General features: G+C 45.2%; 1 protein-coding gene across 8 annotated transcripts in view; it reads right to left on the reverse strand.

Moving 5' to 3' along the window:
* Window positions 1–2,238: 2,238 nt before the first annotated feature.
* DOCK7 (dedicator of cytokinesis 7) overlaps window positions 2,239–17,053 on the reverse strand; it is a 91,481-nt gene continuing 76,666 nt past the window's right edge. For 4 of the 8 annotated variants that reach the window (XM_062497800.1, XM_062497799.1, XM_062497794.1 and 1 more), the window contains 12 exons: window positions 16,916–17,016; window positions 15,950–16,142; window positions 15,401–15,544; window positions 14,499–14,630; window positions 13,897–13,911; window positions 8,609–8,734; window positions 7,661–7,750; window positions 6,619–6,855; window positions 5,824–5,967; window positions 4,931–5,037; window positions 3,851–4,018; window positions 2,239–2,546 (listed from right to left, as the gene is read on the reverse strand). In XM_062497800.1, the coding sequence (XP_062353784.1) occupies window positions 2,504–2,546; window positions 3,851–4,018; window positions 4,931–5,037; window positions 5,824–5,967; window positions 6,619–6,855; window positions 7,661–7,750; window positions 8,609–8,734; window positions 13,897–13,911; window positions 14,499–14,630; window positions 15,401–15,544; window positions 15,950–16,142; window positions 16,916–17,016 (1,500 nt within the window). In that variant the 3' untranslated portion in view covers window positions 2,239–2,503. Of the gene's footprint in view, window positions 2,547–3,850; window positions 4,019–4,930; window positions 5,038–5,823; window positions 5,968–6,618; window positions 6,856–7,660; window positions 7,751–8,608; window positions 8,744–13,896; window positions 13,912–14,498; window positions 14,631–15,400; window positions 15,545–15,949; window positions 16,143–16,915; window positions 17,017–17,053 lie in introns of all 8 variants that reach the window. The other 4 variants (XM_062497797.1, XM_062497795.1, XM_062497792.1 and 1 more) reach the window with 2 other exon arrangements.

Below are 17,053 nucleotides of genomic sequence, written 5' to 3' on the forward strand. Positions count from 1 at the left end.
CAAAAATAGGATTCAAAAAAAGGGGATTTTTTTCAGTCTATCCCAGGATGGATGGAATGACATCAAGTGTTACTGCAGGCTCTCAGTATGCCCTGGATATATTTAAACTTTTTCTACTACAAATTAATTTATTTACAGGAAAACCCCTAAAAACCTCTGCCTAGTTATTTCTGCAATACTTAATTTTTACTATCTTTTGTTTTAATTTTGTATAAACACAGAGGTAAGTCAGGACAAATCTCTTTTAGTATATTTTCCATGTTAAGTTTGACGTCTGATTGTTGTGCAGGCCTTGATTTTGCAGCATAAAAAATCTGGAATGACAAAATACAGTTTCCCTTTTCCAAAGCACTGCACCATAATAATAAATAATTTCAGAGTCTAAACCAAGAAAAAGCTACATTACAAAAATATCAGTAATCTTACCTTGCAAGGGCAGGCCAATCCTATTACAGAATGCAGTTTTTTAGGCTTTGCTGAATTTCAGCCTGCAAATGAAAGTTTATTTTTCCACACTTGGCGCAAGACTTTTTCATTCAACTGCAGCATCAGGAATGTTCCAAGGTACCAAAATACCAGTATTTACACCAAAATCGGATGTAAGGAAGACCCAGCTGCATTCCATCATCCCAGTACAGCTTGGGAGGAGATTCTTTGTGGCAGCTGAAAACAGCCTCAGCTGAAGATGCTGAATGAAAACCCCTCTGGCACAGGGAGAGGGACTGGGGGTGGATTTTTTTGGGGATATTCACTCGAGCACCACTTGCCAACCCCCTGAACTTGTTGCTTGTAACTCCTGTCCTGGAGCAGGACTGCTGTAAATTAATGTTTCATTCTTCCATGGCTCCTGGGATTTGTTTGCACTCTGTAAATATTTTTAATGCCTCTTCCTGTAAATCTCTTCCAAAGCTGTTCCCTCCTTCCTTAATATTTTCCATTCTGAGATTCCCTGACTCTTGCAGCACTTCCAAGGCATTGTCAACACCCCTTGGAATATCCATGAAAAGGTGGGAGTTTTCTTTCTGCAGGAAAATCCATGTAGGTGTTCCCATGTTCTACCCCATGACACAAAACTGATTCAGGATTATTCTGTTCCAGGGAACCTTTCAGAGCCTGGCACACAAAACACCACCACTGTGGAACTGTTGGGATAACAGAGCATGGGAGAAGTCTCCAATAACCTAAAATAAGTACCAGGAAGGAAAAAAAAAAAAGATCCTCCCCACCCTAAACCTTCAGTGTAGCTGCAAAAGGCAGGCACTTCATGTATAAATCCATTTTTCCTTCTATTTTATATATATATATATATATATATATATATATACACATACATATATGTAAAGAGTATGTTTATCAAATTCAGGTTTTGTGTGTATAAGTGGATTTTAATTCATATTTAGGTATTTATGGAGAGATAATAAATGTGTTTAATCACACACCACCTCTTCCAGGGGATTTAGTTCACCACAGAGCAGGAAAACAGGACAAGATTTAGGAGTTGTGGACTCAGCTCCAAATCTGATGTTTCCTCAAAGTGCTGTGTTAGACCCCAAAATAGCTGCTGTAAAACACATCTTTCTTCACATAAACAGCAATGCAGAGAATGCTTTGTACCCTTTTAAACTGTGGTACCATTTTAGGTTCTTTTTCCCTGTGAAATTAGCCTTTAGATTAAAAAATGGACACAAAATCAGTTTAGTTCCATGGACAGTGCTAATTCTAAGGGGTGAGGAGATGCTGGGACCTCCCAGCTGGTGGAAATGTCCATGAACACACACAAGTGAAGCTGAAACTTCCCCTGATGGACTGAAGGTGGTGAAGAGGTACCAAGCTGTGCCTCCATCTGCTGCTGGCTACAGGTGGAATTCTGTTTTGTTTGCAGCAAAAGAACAGGGATAATAAACAATCAGCACCTGGTTAATTAATGTTACCATGACTTACCTTGCTCTGAACCTTTTCCCCAAGGATGCTGAGCCCTGAAGTCCAATGCACAGGGATTAAAGTGTAAACATTCACATATTTAATAGTACCATCAAAATAACCATCAGCATCATCACTACATTAAAAACTTCCAAAATGCATTTGCGTATGGTCCTAATATAAATTAAATATAGGAACTAAAAGTAAAATAAATTTAACATTAGGTAATGCTATAAATAAAGGTAAATGCGTTTAGTGTACCTTTGAGTCATAAAAAGGCCTTAAAAAACAGGTAAGTTTACAGCTCATCACCAATACTCTGGATACCACTGCCATGATGGTTTGGGTTTTTTTTTTTCTTTTCAAACATTGAGAAGTCTACATTTGACAATTCAGAATGATTTTTTTGGCCACTGAACACTTTGATGGAGGAAGAGGTGTGTGGGATGTCCAGGATGAAGTCCAAGTTTTATTTCACAATAAAACTTCTTTGATTCCCAGCGCTGACAACAAGGCTCTTTTTCTTTTCAAAACCTTAAATTTTTAAGTGCTTTTTTTTGTTTTATTTTGGTTTTTAACTCGTTTAGATTTCCATTTTGCGAAGGCTCATCCTGCTGAAGGAGTCTCTGAGGGAGAGAAAATACAATGATGAACTCAGATTTTCCATGGTGAAATAAGAAGCCTCACCAGATGAATGACTCTGAATTGATTTCCAGTATTTCCTAGAGCTGGTTACAACAAAAATTAAGTCCACTGACATTAAAACTCATTGCTTTTCCAAGGAACTGGGTTTGGGTTTGTATCTGGGATCACCCAGAACACTGACAGAAAGTTTAGTTCCTGTGTACACACAGAAGCAGCACAAACCACCTGCACAACTGAAATCTTAATTAAATCTTTCAAACACATCCCTAAAGTGGAATTTGGCAGGAATACTTGAAGATGGACTCGATGATACTTGTGGGATCCTCCCAACTCAGGATATTCCCTGATTTTCAGGTTATTTTATGCCATACCTGTACTGTGCTCCCTGCTCAGGAAGATTAGGTAATAACTACCACACCAAAAGCATTTGTAGGGTTCCTGGCTGGGTGGGGAGGGAAGCTCTGGTATTCCCACCATGCCAACCAGGAAAATTTGCCAGGAAACAGCTGGGAACACAAAGCTGAGTGTAACAGAGCATCCCAAAGCTGGGCATGGAGAGCAGGGCACCTTCCTGCAGCACTCACAGCCTGAAATGCTCTCAGTTCAGCTCCAGGCACATCCAGCCCTACCCTGCTGCCAGGGAACTCCAGATTCCCTGGAGGGTTCCTGCTGGGAACCACTCCTGTCCCTGTTCTGGAAGCCAGAGCCTGGCTGGAAAATGGCTGTACCCAAAATCCCCCTGCTCATCCATGACCTGCACATGGAGGTTTTGATCACCCCATCCCTGGAATTTTTCCAGGTTGGAGCACCCTGCTCTGGCAGAAGGGGTGGGACTGGATGATGTTTAGGATCTCTCTAACCCAAACCCTTCTGTGATCCTGTGATTCCCACTGAGATTTTTATGTCCTCTCTCACATAAAACCCAATCTCCAGTTTCCTGCTCTTCCAGCATAGAACACACCAACAATTTTTCTTCCCTGGAACACCTGATCTCAGTTTCACTGGAAATGAAGTTTTGCCATGATGAGGGTGATTTTGCATCTAAAAAGAATGGGATGCAGGATGGAAACAAATAAAAAACCCAACTGTCCTAGCTGAGGAACAAAAGGAATGTTACAACCACCAACTACCACAGCTGCTGGGAAGGGAATGTGCTCTCAGGAGGGACAGAAGGCAAAAGGGACGGGCACGGCCAAGAGAGCCAGGATTGAAAACAAACAGCTCAGGGGAGTTCAGACCCCTCAGTTTCACACCCTGTGCCCCGAGAGGAACCCCAAATATGCACCTGTGGCACGTGACAGGCAGCACTGCCTTGTAGAGCTGTGGGATCTTCCTGTTGATCAGGGGCTGCAGAGCCTCCTTGAGCCGGTGGTAGTTGCGCTCCAGCTCCCGCTGATATTCCTTCTGGTCCGGCCCGATCAGGCTCTTGTTCTTCCTCAGGGCATCCTCACACCTGCAAAACAAACCCTGTGAGAGCTGGGCATGCAGAAACACCCCCTTGCTACAGATTTGTTAATCCAATAGTACAAAAACATCCATTCTGTCCCTCTGGGATCACAGAGAATATCCTTTATCTTGTTTTTTGGTAATCAAGGTTCAGCTGAACCACCTGGAGTCCAGGGGGCAAGGAGAGGGTATCACATCTCCAGTTTCCAGAGTGATAACTCCTTTCTTATTGTCATTTACTCTCCAGTGCTATTTATCCTCTCTGAAGAGAGATGAAAAGCTCATTTCCATAGAGCCACTTCCAGCCCCAGAGGATTTAAACATGGATAGAATCAGGAGAGATTCCAGCAGCCTGGGATGTTCATCAAGAACTCTTCTGCTTACAAAAATGTGATTTAAATAAAGGGTAGGAGAACAACTGTATCAGCAAAGCCATTTATTTCACAAGGGAAAACTATGCTTCCACTGGATCTACTTGCTCACAGCATTTTAATTTCAATTATTTTGGAGGGTTTTTAGAATTTCTTGATGCTGGAAAAGATGCTGGACTAAGCCTGCAGTTTGCATGACTCAAGGAAAATAGAGCAGCCAGCACACTTCTCCAAGGAATTGTGCCAGCATTTCTCCACTCTGGAGAAATTCACTTCAGAAGGAAATTTCATCTCCTGGCCAGTCCAGCAGTTGCTCCTGACCCTGCCAAGCTGCGAGTTCTGTCCTGGTGTGATTTCTGGACACTCCACAACTGAGCTGGTATCAATTCCTTCCTGATAAAGCACCAACGGGGAAGGGCAGGGTAGGAATAAGCCACACATGGAACCTGGGAGAGACACCAGGACAGCCCTCTGTCACTGCAGGTGTCCCTGCCTGGGGTGGCAGCAGCCACTGCACCTGGCAGGGGTCCTGGGGACCCTTTCCATACCTTTTTGTGAAGTCCTTGAAACAGAGGCGGAGTTTGTTGTGGTGTCTGAAGAGCTTTGGATCGTTGGGGATTTCAGACAAGAAAACTTGTGCTACTTCTAATGGTCCCTTTAGGAGAAGAAGGGGCACAGTGAGTTTCTGGGAACTGTCATATCCAGTCACTGGAGAAAGTTCAGCCACGTAGAAAACATCCACAAAACACATTCCCTTACACAAAGCATCCTGAAGAGCTGCAGCTGGGAAATCTGGTGTAAATCACCAACCTCAGTGACAACTGAGTCTCCTTAAAGCCTTGCTTTGTTTTATTTAAAACTCTGCTTTTGGAAAACAGTGTGAGAAACTGCACAGATTCTCCATTTGTTTTCCTTTATAAGGACTCCTGACAAAGTTTGCTCAACTCACAACTGAGGCAAAGTTTAAACAATGCAGATGGAAGCCAGGGAGTGTTTGCCAGCACTGCAAACTCAAACCTGGCACTCAGAACTCCAGCAGTTTTTTTTTTCCAGCTTGTGCACTGTGCTTTACTCAGTCTCCTTCAGTTTTTCCTCAGTTTTTCTCCACTGCTTTGCATTTTAGTGAAAATCCACAGCAGGACACAATGGTGCAGAGCCTGGCTAACAAAGGGAAACTTTCAGGGAAGAAGAGCAGGCAGAAACAACTGCAAGTGCCAGGAAGGAGCAGTAACTGAGGAAGGGATCCTTCTTCCCAGCCTCCTTCCACATTTTCAAGACTCTTACTCAAATAGCAAAATCACTGGGAACAGCTGGCCTAGACCTACCAGTGACCTTAAACACATCCCACAGACTGAACAGGGAAAAAAACACCAAGAGAATTGAGAAACAAGGCCCAAGGCTGTGCACTCCCAGAGAGTGCAGCTGGGACAGCGATCCTCACCTGATTCACTGTGGTACCTACTGATCCCTGCAGCACCATCTGCAGCATCTTGGGGTCTGCAGGGTCTTGGTGGGTGGCAAAAGCCAGTTCCTGTGTTTTCTTCTGCATGTCCTCGATGGCGACTTCAATGGGGGTCAAAATGATCTAAGCAAGAAGCCAGAACAGGATTTTTGTTATGGCTGAGCTTGGCAAGCAGGCACAGACCTTCAGGAACACCCAGGACAGGTCACAGTGGGGTAGCACCACACCAATAGGACCGACAGGACTCCAGAAATGCATCGTCTTGGTTCAGTGACATCAAGAAAAGGTTTGATTTTTAGATGTGGTTCTGGGCACTCCAGAGCTGTCTGAGATGTTTCTGAGAGGCACTCGTGTCCCTTTGGGTCCCTGCAGGGTTGCAGCACTGCCAGGCCCTGAGCACTGCTCACAGTGTCCCAGTGACCACATCTGATCCTGCCCACCCTTGGAAAATTAACACACCTCCATTACCACAGAATTATGGACCTTAAAGCTCATCCCATTCCACCCCCACCATAGGCAGGGCACCTTCCCTAGACCAGGCTGCTCCAACACCGATCCAGCCCAACCTGCAGAGCTCTCCAAGGATCCCTGTATGTCTCAGGTCTGGAGGTGGTGGGGCACATACACCCCTAAATCAGTCTGGGCTTAGTTTGGCTTGAATGGGAACAAGGAGAAGTCCCTAGGACCTCCTAAGCTCCTAAGGCAAGCTGGAACTGGAGCTGAAAGAGCCTCCAGCCCCGCTGGGCACCATTTCCCACCCAGCTCCAGCCTCACCTCCTCCTTGTGGATGACGTTGATCCTGGTTTTGATGTAGGGGAAGGCGTGGGAGGTGGTGAGGATGGTCTTGCGCTTGAACTGCTCGTGCAGGTCGCCGTGGGCGCGGCCGTCCAGCGTGAAGGGCGTGCAGTACATGAAGCGCCGCAGGTTGTAGTTCTTGTCAAAGTAGGTGATCCTGTCCTTCATCTCGTATGTGTCAAAGTAGGGCTCCACGTAGGTGATCTGGATGTAGGCCTGCAGGGGCAGCAGAGAACGTGCTCCTCAGCTGCACTGTCCCACCTGGATCTCTGTCCTCCCGGATGGAGCACTGCACCAACTAGGGCTGGGTTTTGCCTTCAAAAATCCTGCTCGCGCCAGAGGGACCGAGGTGCTGCTACCGGTTTGTGGGCTGGGTAAAGCTCACAGCTCACTGTCCTTCCCTTCTCATGCCTTTCACTTCGTGGGATCACAGATTGGCTTGGATAGTGGGACCTTAAAGCCCATGCAGCCCACTCCTACCACAGGCAGGGATGCCTTCCCCTAAACCAGGCTGCCTTGGACACTTCCAGGGAACAGCTTCTCTGGGCACCCTGTGCCAAGGCCTACCCACCTCACGAAGAATTTCTCCCAGTATCCAATCTAAACCCTTCCCTGCAGGTCCTGCCCTGCCCTGAGCCACAGTCCTGTTTCCCAGGCCTGCTCCTGCTCTTTCTACTACACTTAAAGGACATGGCACAAAGGTGACAAAATGCTGCACCTGCACAAAAGCCAGGGAATGAATGGCACAGCCCCTCCTTCCTTGCACCCAGCAGAGCAAGGCCAGCACAGCCTTTGTCCTTTCACCTCCTCTCTTCTCACTCACCATGACCAGGGTAGGGAACAGCCAATTCCACATTCCTTCCTGGAATTATTTTCCCAAACTCTCCTCCCGAGCAGCCACAAGATGTTCAGTACATGGATCTTGCTGGCCACGTGGTGAAATTCAGAGGAGAATTTGTCCCACTGCATTTTCACCCATTGAGGACCTGTTCTGCTTCTACACCTGCACTTGTGCCCTTACCTTGTTGGGATCAAGTTTACATTTGTCCACGGGGTTTGAGTCCTTGATCACCTCCAGCACATCTTCCCCAAACCGTTCTCCATAAAACCCCTACAACCAAGGAGAAAGGAACTGAAAGCAAACATCAAATGCAGCTCTGATGGGGGCTGGGGGGCAAAGGCACATTCAGGGAAAGCGAAGCTCCACATGCCTTTGGCAGAATGTGATCTGCTGAACCCAGGAGAATTCCAACAGTCACATTCCAGGGGCAATGGGAAAAAACAAGCCCTGGAAAGCAGGAGAGCCTTCCAACAATGCCTGGTACTGAACGAGGCATTTGGGTTTGTTTTGTTTGTTATGGCTGTGTGCAACTAAAACAGATCAGTTTTGAGATCCACTGGTGCTGGAAATGATAGAATATTTAAATTTTAGTTAATTATTTTAATGAACATTTAAATTAACTGTTTTAATCATAGCGTATATATATATTAATTAGAAATACTGTATTATTCTTAAATTACTCTTAGCAAGCATTTAGCAACTTTGTCATAACCTACTTCTGTGGGAAAATTAATGAAGATTTAATTTTTGATAAACCAACTCTGCTGTGCTTCAATGAACAAAGCCTGGCTGAGAGAGATGGACTGTTGAGGCTGGACATCTGGAATGCAGAATTTATGGACCACAAGGACATTTTGGAGAAACCAGAAGATAAAGAAGAGGCTAACAAAGACTCGGTCTATGCCCTGGAAAGACCCTACTGGAGGAAAAAGATAATGGGAACATCACAGACTCTCAGGGAGAGCCTCTCCCTGATCAGGGAATTCCTCTCCTCCTGCGGAGGTGACACCAGCAGGAGGGCAGGAGACACCAGCCCCAGCTCTCACACACCCAAACTGCTTTTCTAAGGGGCTGTTCCTGTGAAATAGCTGATGGAAAGCAGTTAAACTTCCAATTAAACCCTCTCACCTCCAGCCGATGGGAAATTTCAGCCAACTTGGTTATTGCAGGTTCCTTGTAAACAAACTCTTGCTCATCCAGGTCCCCAAACTTAGTTCCATAAAAACCAACTCGGAAGTAGGTGCCAAACATCCTCTTTCCATCCTAGGGATGGAGAAACAAGAGGTTATCTCAGGGTGGAGACATGCACACCCCCAAGCACGGCTGCAGGCAGGCTCCTGAATTTATGCAAAATGAAATTAAAAACAAGGAAAAAAATTAGAAAGAAAGGAAGGAAAGAAAAAAAAACAAAAAACCACACCTGGAACTCAGCATGGATGCATTTAGCAGCAAACACCACAATGGAATTATAAACTAACATGGAATTCTATGGATCAGTTACGACCATTAGCCCAACCCTGCAATGACTTCTCCCAACCCAGGAGGAGCCTGGAGGTGCCATCATGGAATTATGGAATGGGTTGGGATGGGAGAGACCTTAAAGCCCATCCCAGTGCCACCCCTGCCATGGGCAGGGACACCTTCCACGGTCCCAGGTGGCTCCAAGCCCTGTCCAACCTAGCCTTGGACACTTCCAGGGATCCAGGGGCAGCCACGGCTTCTCTGGGAACTTGAGACTCATGACTCTCACAGAGAAGAATTCCTTCCCAATAACCCATCTAAATCTATTCTCTTTCAGTTGAAGAAGCATCAGATGTCTCTGAGAGGCAGCCAAAGGCAAATCCCTTTGTTGGGATCATTATCTGGGGCTCTCCAAAGCCTGTGCAGAGACCCTGCAGGAGTCAGACACCCCTGGAATCACCCAGCATCAATTCCTCCCAAAACCACCCTCCAGGAATTGCAGGGTTGGGCCCAAGTCCATGTCCAGTTCACTCACACACACACACATAAGTGCTTTTGAACCAGCATTCCAGCTGGGAGGTGTTACACTCTCTAGGAACTGTCTAGGAGAGAGGGCCAAAGTCACTCCTGGTGAAAGCAGATGCAATCCTGTGCCATGTACCTGCTTCCAGGGGAGCCAGTGGTGAATTTGGCCCCGAAATGCAACAAAAGTAGAGAAACAAGAAAAGATTTTTTGCTGGAAAGGCAACGGAGAAAATCTGATTAAGAGAGAAAGAGAGAGAGAGAGAAGAAAAATGCTTTAAAAATTAAACACACCTTGCTTTTGTTAAAGAACTCACGCTGCATGCACAAACCAGGGATGCCTTTCAGCAAGAAACTCCAAAATGTTCACCTTTACTCTCGTGACAAAGTGTGATGCAGTTTAGGACACTCAGTGTCCCTGAGCTGGGTTAGATTTTGGCTTCAAACAGCCCTTACAGGTGTCCTGGCTGCCAGGTTTTATTTTAGTATTTTGCTATGGCAAAACTGATCTCTTGTGGTTCTGGTGTACACGATCTATGGAAGGCAAAGAGGATAAATAAGGCAAACTAAAATTAAAAAACCCCTTCAGGCAAACTCCAGACTGCAAAATCCACTGGCATGGCCTCTGTTCTGGCTGGAGGAAACTCTGGAGCATCCCCCTGGAGGTGCCCGAAGGCCAAAAATTTCCACTTCAGAGCTGAGCTCTGCCCTCCTGAAGGCACCTGGGCTGAGTAGCAGTCCTCATCCCAAGAAAGCAACACATGGCTGTGCTCAGGCTCCCTGGACCCTGCTCTAGAGCCTGTCTCTCTGGGAATCCTCCTGCAGAGAGGGGCATTTCTCCAGCCCCACTGCCAGGGCTTTCATCACCACAGGATCCCAGCAGCACTCCCAGGGTGGGAACTCCAGCTGCAGAGCTGTTGCTGTTTTACTGGATGTTGCCATTTCCCTGGACTCCCTGTCTTTGCCCATTCCTCTGGAACCATGCAGGACTGAGCTACTGGACCCTCTTTTCCTCATCACTACCTTTTCAAAGCCACAGTTTTGGAAAACATTATCCACACTAAAATCCCTCAGCATTTCCAGCTTCCATCTCACTGTCACAGAAGTGCTCTGACTGCAGGGCTCCTTTCTCAAAGTGCTTCCCAAGGCAGTGCCCTGGTGGAAGGTGGGGTTGGAACCTCATGCTCTTTAAGGTCTTTTCCAACCCAAAGCATTCCATGAGGTCATGTCTGCCAGGGGGAACTGCCACATGGATCAGCTCCCCAGGCTTGGCCATGCTCCACAGGCATGTCTGGGGGATCCTGGCCCAACCCTGGTACAGGTTGGTTGAGGACACACTGATTTCTAATTAATGGGCTTTTTTCCTTCCCTCTTGGCCAAGGGTTTCCAGGGTGTGAAGCATTTTCAGAACCAGATTCCTACAAGTGAGTTTTTGTCATGGACACCTGCCCAGGCAGCTCCTTGCTACTGGCAGGGTAAAAATAATAAGGGAGGAAGAGAACGCTGTCTGTTGATCAGCATAAATCACTGAGGAGCTCTGCTGCCATTTTCTAAATGCATCAAGTAAGAGTTCTAGGGCATGGGGGAGCCCCAGCAGTGGCAGTGCTCCAGGGAAGCCTGGTGAGATTCCCTGTCCCAGCTCCCAGCTCATCCCCATGCTGCTCTGGCTTTCCCTGGTAAATCCAGATGTTGAATCCCAGCTGAAGGGATCCCAGAGCCAGCAATGAGGAGCACTGTCAGCCCCTGATGTGACTCATGATGGGAATCTGTGCCTGGGAACAAAGGGATGGGAGCAAATCCCTTTGGGGGAAACACTTCCAGACCACTCCAGGCCTCCCAGAGATATTCAGGAGCTGCCACTTCCCTGGGATCAGCACCATGCCTGGCATTAGGGACAGGGGATGGCTCTGTAGTGGGATCCCTGAAACTCAGCCAACACCAAACCACTTCCCAGCCATAGTAGGGAAAACTGAACAAATAACTTAATGCCCTGTGGTCTTGTTTTCGGCAAGAGCTAAAAATGCAGATATGAGGGAGGAATTATTAAAAGCATTGTACCTCCTATTATTTTATCAAAAAATAATAGGATTTGGGGAGGAGAAGAGAATGAAGGTGAACACTGAATAGCCATCACACAACTGGCAGAGCAGGTAACAGCCACCATGACTTATGAAGGTTCATGATTTGTTATTATGCATGGTAAATACCTTTCCAAATTGCTGGGAATAAAGTTTTGGGGTTATCTCTTGCACGCACACAAAAAGCTTTGCCAACAAGATTTGGGGGGGAAAAAAGGATAAATCAGATGCAAGAGGGATCATCTGCTTCCTTCACCAAGACAGCAGCAGCTGCCTGAAGGCTGCAGGAACAAAAGCAACTCCTTCAAAATGCAGAATCCAACCCATCTTTACCAAACTCAGCATTGTTATTTTCCTGCTCAATTTTAACCCAAGGTCCTTTGCAGTGTTGCCAACTACTACAAGTCTTCCAATATTGATTTTTTTTTTTTGGGAAAGAATCAGCTCCTGGAGCCCTGGTATCCACTGGCAACCTCCCCCACCACAGCTTAAAAAGAGTTTTTAAATTCTCATGGAGTAGCATGAAAAGATTTTTTACTTAAACTTTCCTAACTGGAAAGCAAACCAAACAGAATGAATTCAACATTTATTCCATGAATAAAGACACAAAGCCCATCAGTTGGTGTGTTTAAGGAGAGTTCAGGAATGCTCTGGTGCCAGACTCAAGACACTGCAATGCTTGCAGTTGGCAACACTACATTCCTTGTGCCATAAGGGGGTGCTGCTGTTGGCATAGCTCTTTGCTAAAATGAAATTGGGGGGTTCCACAGTGTCGAACAATAAAAAAGAAAAAAATAAAAAGGGAGGTGGGGGGGAAAAGGGGCAGAGAAAGGGAAAAAAAATTCCACAAGTAGGAACTTACCACAACAGACAATAGTAAGAGTGGGGAGGAGGGTCAGCAACCAGGGCGATAGAGGAGAAAACAGAAAGTATTTAATTAGGGAAATTCCATAAAACAAACAAGCAGCAAATTGGCAGCAAATAATTTTAAAATAAAAAAAAAAAAAAGGGGGGGGGTGAGCATCCATTAAAATATTTCAAATAAGGGCAGGGAAAAAAAGGGCAAAACATGCAACAAACCTGAAAGCTACAAAGCACAAAGGTCAGAAAAAGTGTGGCAATGAAGGAGCACGATGACAGACGAGAGCTGAACCCACGGTGTCTTTTACCATGCAGTAAAACATGACCAAGTGGTGTTAGAATCAGAACCAATGGCAGGAGTCTCTCCAGGGGTCGATTTAGGGGCAGAATAATATAATAGATGCTCACAGGCCTTGTTGGCTTGAACACATTTCCATCATTTCCACACCTAGCACAGGTTCTCTGCTGGGCTGTGTCTGCCTGGACCTTCCATGGGGACAAGGGGATGATTTCCAGGGCCAGCCCTGAAGTGTCAGGGTTTATTTTAAGCTGCTCAATTTCCTTTTTTTTTTGCTAGGCTGGAATTGAAACTGCCATTCAGACATCTCCAGCCTAAATTATGTCCCACAACACCAAAGATATTTTTTTTTTTTTTTTTTTTTGTTCTCAGCCTCAGATCAGTAAATGTGTGGTGGAAACCTGGAGGGAGGTGGCCCAAAATGAGCTGCCTGATCCATAGAAAAGCAAAAATAAACTGGAAAGATAAAGCCTAAACAATTAACATCATATTCACAGAGCTTTTTAGTGTTTTCTGAGACTTCTCCATGCTCATGCACCCACTGTGCCAACTGGACTAGGCCTGGAGTCAAAGTGGCCCTGCAGATTAATCAATTGCTTTGTCCATTTTTAACCCAAAAGCGTGGTTCTCGTGGTGTGTGTTGCAAAACTGTGAGCAGACAGCATCCTCAAAAACCCAGGCAGCAAAACTGGCCCCAGTTAACACAACTGAGCCCTTTTACTGCCAGATAAAGCCCTACATAAAATTGACTGAGAACAGAAGGAAGCAGTTTCTCCTCTGAGATTAAAGGTGCACCTGCAGCAAACCAGGTTTGTGTTTGGTACCTCTGAGCATTGGTGCTTAAATCGACCCCTGTGGGTGGGGTGAAAATATGGTATGGAGGGATGATTTTCTGTGTCAATGCTGATGGAAAGAAATATAAACAAATTATAAAAACAAACTAGTGATGATACAGTGGCTCATTCACCAAAGAACCTCATTAGTGGAACACGTCAGCATCCATGCACTACCTACAGCTGCTTATGAAGAAATTCCTACTACAACCACGGTTTATTGGGATTTCTTTGGTTAATGGATTGTTTTAAACAGCAGACAGCAACAGAAATACCCACAACTAGCACATGTGGGCAAGCGTTGGCGTGAGTCGTCTGGAAACTCAATTAGTGTTCTTTGCTAACTAAGATGGAGTTACCTACCTCCCAGCCAGTACTCTGTGTGATAAAAAGTAAAAAGGGCATGTCACAGACACCAAAAAAAAAAAATTTCAAAGGCCAAAACATGACCAGCAATAACCCTGCAATGGTTTCAATGCTTCTAAGTCATCATGCATCCAAAGCAGCCTCCTCTAGCCCAGCACAGCCAGGCCCTCACCAGCCCTTAAGCTGGTGGCTTTTGCACCATTGCAACAAACCAAGTTTGGAAAGGTTCCCTCAATTCTTTAACCACCACGTGAACAAATAAATAACCCCCCCAGCACTTCTGGATGTTGCCTACCAGGCTAAAGGCAAGGTACAGTGGGTTTCCCCAGCATGCACAACACAGTTTAAAAGAACATTTGAAAGGATAAACTGTAATTTTTAACTCTTGGATAGTTGTGAAGTTACAACAAATTTTGGTATGTGATGTTCTCTTGTGTTAAATTCCAGAGGGAAAAACTGTTAATGATCCTTGCATTTACTGTGGATCATTATTTGACAATTCTCCTGGAATCTAAGAATAATGGTTTCTCATTTTCCTTGCACTGAGCATCTGAAGTTTCTTCACAATTCACCCTGCAGCTGAAAATTCAAACCATTACCTGGTGAACAATCTTGCTGAATGCTTCCTGCAGTTTACCATGAATAGCAGACAACTTCTTGGCATCTCTGTTGGCTTCATGAATAGGAATAAGGACTTTGTAAACCTCATTAACTGCTTCATACATGCCAGCCTACAAAAATAAGGCCCATCAGTTTGCTCCATCAATTCAACAGCCAGAATTACACACACAGCATTTAAATGATAAAACTGCAAAATTCAAAGGTGGCTAAGACACTGTTGTGGGATAATCACATCTTTTCTTAAAATGTACCCAGAGATAAATGGAATAAAATCCTCAGTTAACCCTGGAATCAAGAGCCTGGTGCATTACACCTTGCTGTCAGTAATTAGGATCATTAACATAAGCAATCCTGGGATATTTTGGATGGATACAGGCACAAGAGCAAAACAAGCTGAACAGGAGCCTAACCAATTCTCTGGGTATTAAATATGGAAAAGCTTAAGTGCACATTCCAGTTTTTTCTGTTCAGCACATCTTCAGCCCATGTGACTTCTGCACCTACTTCTGGCACACCAGAAGAGATGGATTTTGGAAGATCCTCAGGATCTCTCTCATGGATTGGGTCCAGCCCATCATGGTAGTCACTGCAGAGTGGCTCAGCAGGAATTCCAGGTTTTCAACCTTGGATTTATTGCTGCTTGTGCTTAAGTCCACTGAATGACACTTCATGCTGTGTAGTGGGAATTAATTCACTTGTTTTCCTTAATTTACTCCAGAGGGCAAATCAAGCTGTCTTAAACAATTAAAACTCCAATTACTCCATACAAATTAAGCATTTACAACAGAATTATACACTCAGAGAGAAAACATTTTCCTTCCTACTGCCCAACAGTGTGAGATTGCTGGAGAAGGGAGGTAAAGAAATGAAAGTCTTCTACCATGGAGAAAGATGCTGCAGCCTGTTCCAGCAATCCCACCAGACCAGCTTCTGTAAAATACTTCCCAGAACAGATTCCTTCTTCATCTGGGGACACAACATCATCAGAAACTGCTGACTCTTCCAAAACATTGGAAGATATGTTCTGGGGAGATGTAAGAGATAAAAATACATTTACTCAATTTTAACAACACTCAACATTTTCAATACTTTGAAAGGCAGCTGATTTGCAGTCGAATCCTAGAATTTCTATAGAGGTGGCTTTCTATTTCTGTAGAGTATATACATAAAATATAGCATTCTATTTTTGTAGAGTACATATGTAAAACATTTCCATTTTTTTTAGTGTATATATAAAGTATATCTATTTTTGTAGAGCATGTGTATAAAATACACATTTCCATTCTCACAGAGCAGCATTGCATTCAGGCAACAAACAGTGAGCACTGTTTGAGGATTGAGGATGTAGGCACAGAACTCTCAGCACATGGAAACACTTTGTACCTCAGCAGCAAAGCCCAAAAAATCCCTTAGTGAGGATAATGCCCACCTGAAATGTCACACAGCCCACAGGGAGGTATTTCCTGTCCTCCAGCATGCTCAGGTACTCAGCCACCAGGGCTGCAGAGTGCACCAGGCACTGGGCAGACTCAGCGTGGTTGCTCCTCTCAGAATGTTTCCCTGCCATGTTCTGCAGCCACGTCAGCCGCAGGTCAGGGGAATTCTGGTAGCCCTTGGCAATCCTAAAGGGAGAGAAAAACTCTGTGATTCCATGTCCTTTCCTTCTGAACCAGCACAGCCCTTCAGCATGGTTTTTTCACATTGTATTTTAGTCACTTCTGCTCAAACACCAACTCCCCTCTGGGCTGTCTGGAAATTCCTGAGACAAGAAGCTCTCAAGATGGGAAGTCACCCTGAACTGCAGATTTTTGAGCCAGTTAGTGGTGGTTGAGCAGTGGGTGATGCTGAAGCTCTTGACCAAAGCCCATGTTTCACCTGAGACTGGTGGCAATCCAAAGGTGTGGGACAATCAGAGCACACCTGCCTGGTTCCCTACAACAAAACCTCTGCTGACCACTATTAAGCCTTCAGGGCCATTTGTGCAGACAGCACCATAAAATCTGGCACCTGGAAGCTTAACTGGGCTCTGGAATATCTTTTGCATATGGACACCATTGTATATAGCACCAAAAAGACTTTTGGGCAAGCAGGTGCTGGAAGACCCCCAAGTTTTCCCTGAAGCAAGCAGGGAGAGTTCTCTACTCAGGTGGAAGATGAGATTTCCAGGGATGGCTGGGGAGTGAGAACTACTTTTATGCAAGATAAGCTGCCTAAATGCCAAACAAAACCTCTTGGCACCACATTCAAACACAAAAGACAGGCACATACTGGTCTGTGAGCACTGAGATCCAAAACTGCTCCAAAATCAAGTCCTGTAAGTGCCCAAATGTGCAGCATCTGAGCCCAAATCCACATGCAGCACTGACATCTCCTGTCTCTACAGAGTCAACTCTACCTGTACATCAGGTCAATCAGCATTTCTGGATCTTCCTGGTGCTCCTTCATTTTAACTGTGTCTGACAGGATCATATGGAGGTTGAACACTAAATCCTGGACCTGTGAAAAATAAGGTGTTGTAAAGAAATGGCAATGG

Source organism: Cinclus cinclus, chromosome 8, assembly GCF_963662255.1.
Source record: "Cinclus cinclus chromosome 8, bCinCin1.1, whole genome shotgun sequence".
NCBI lineage: Eukaryota > Metazoa > Chordata > Aves > Passeriformes > Cinclidae > Cinclus > Cinclus cinclus.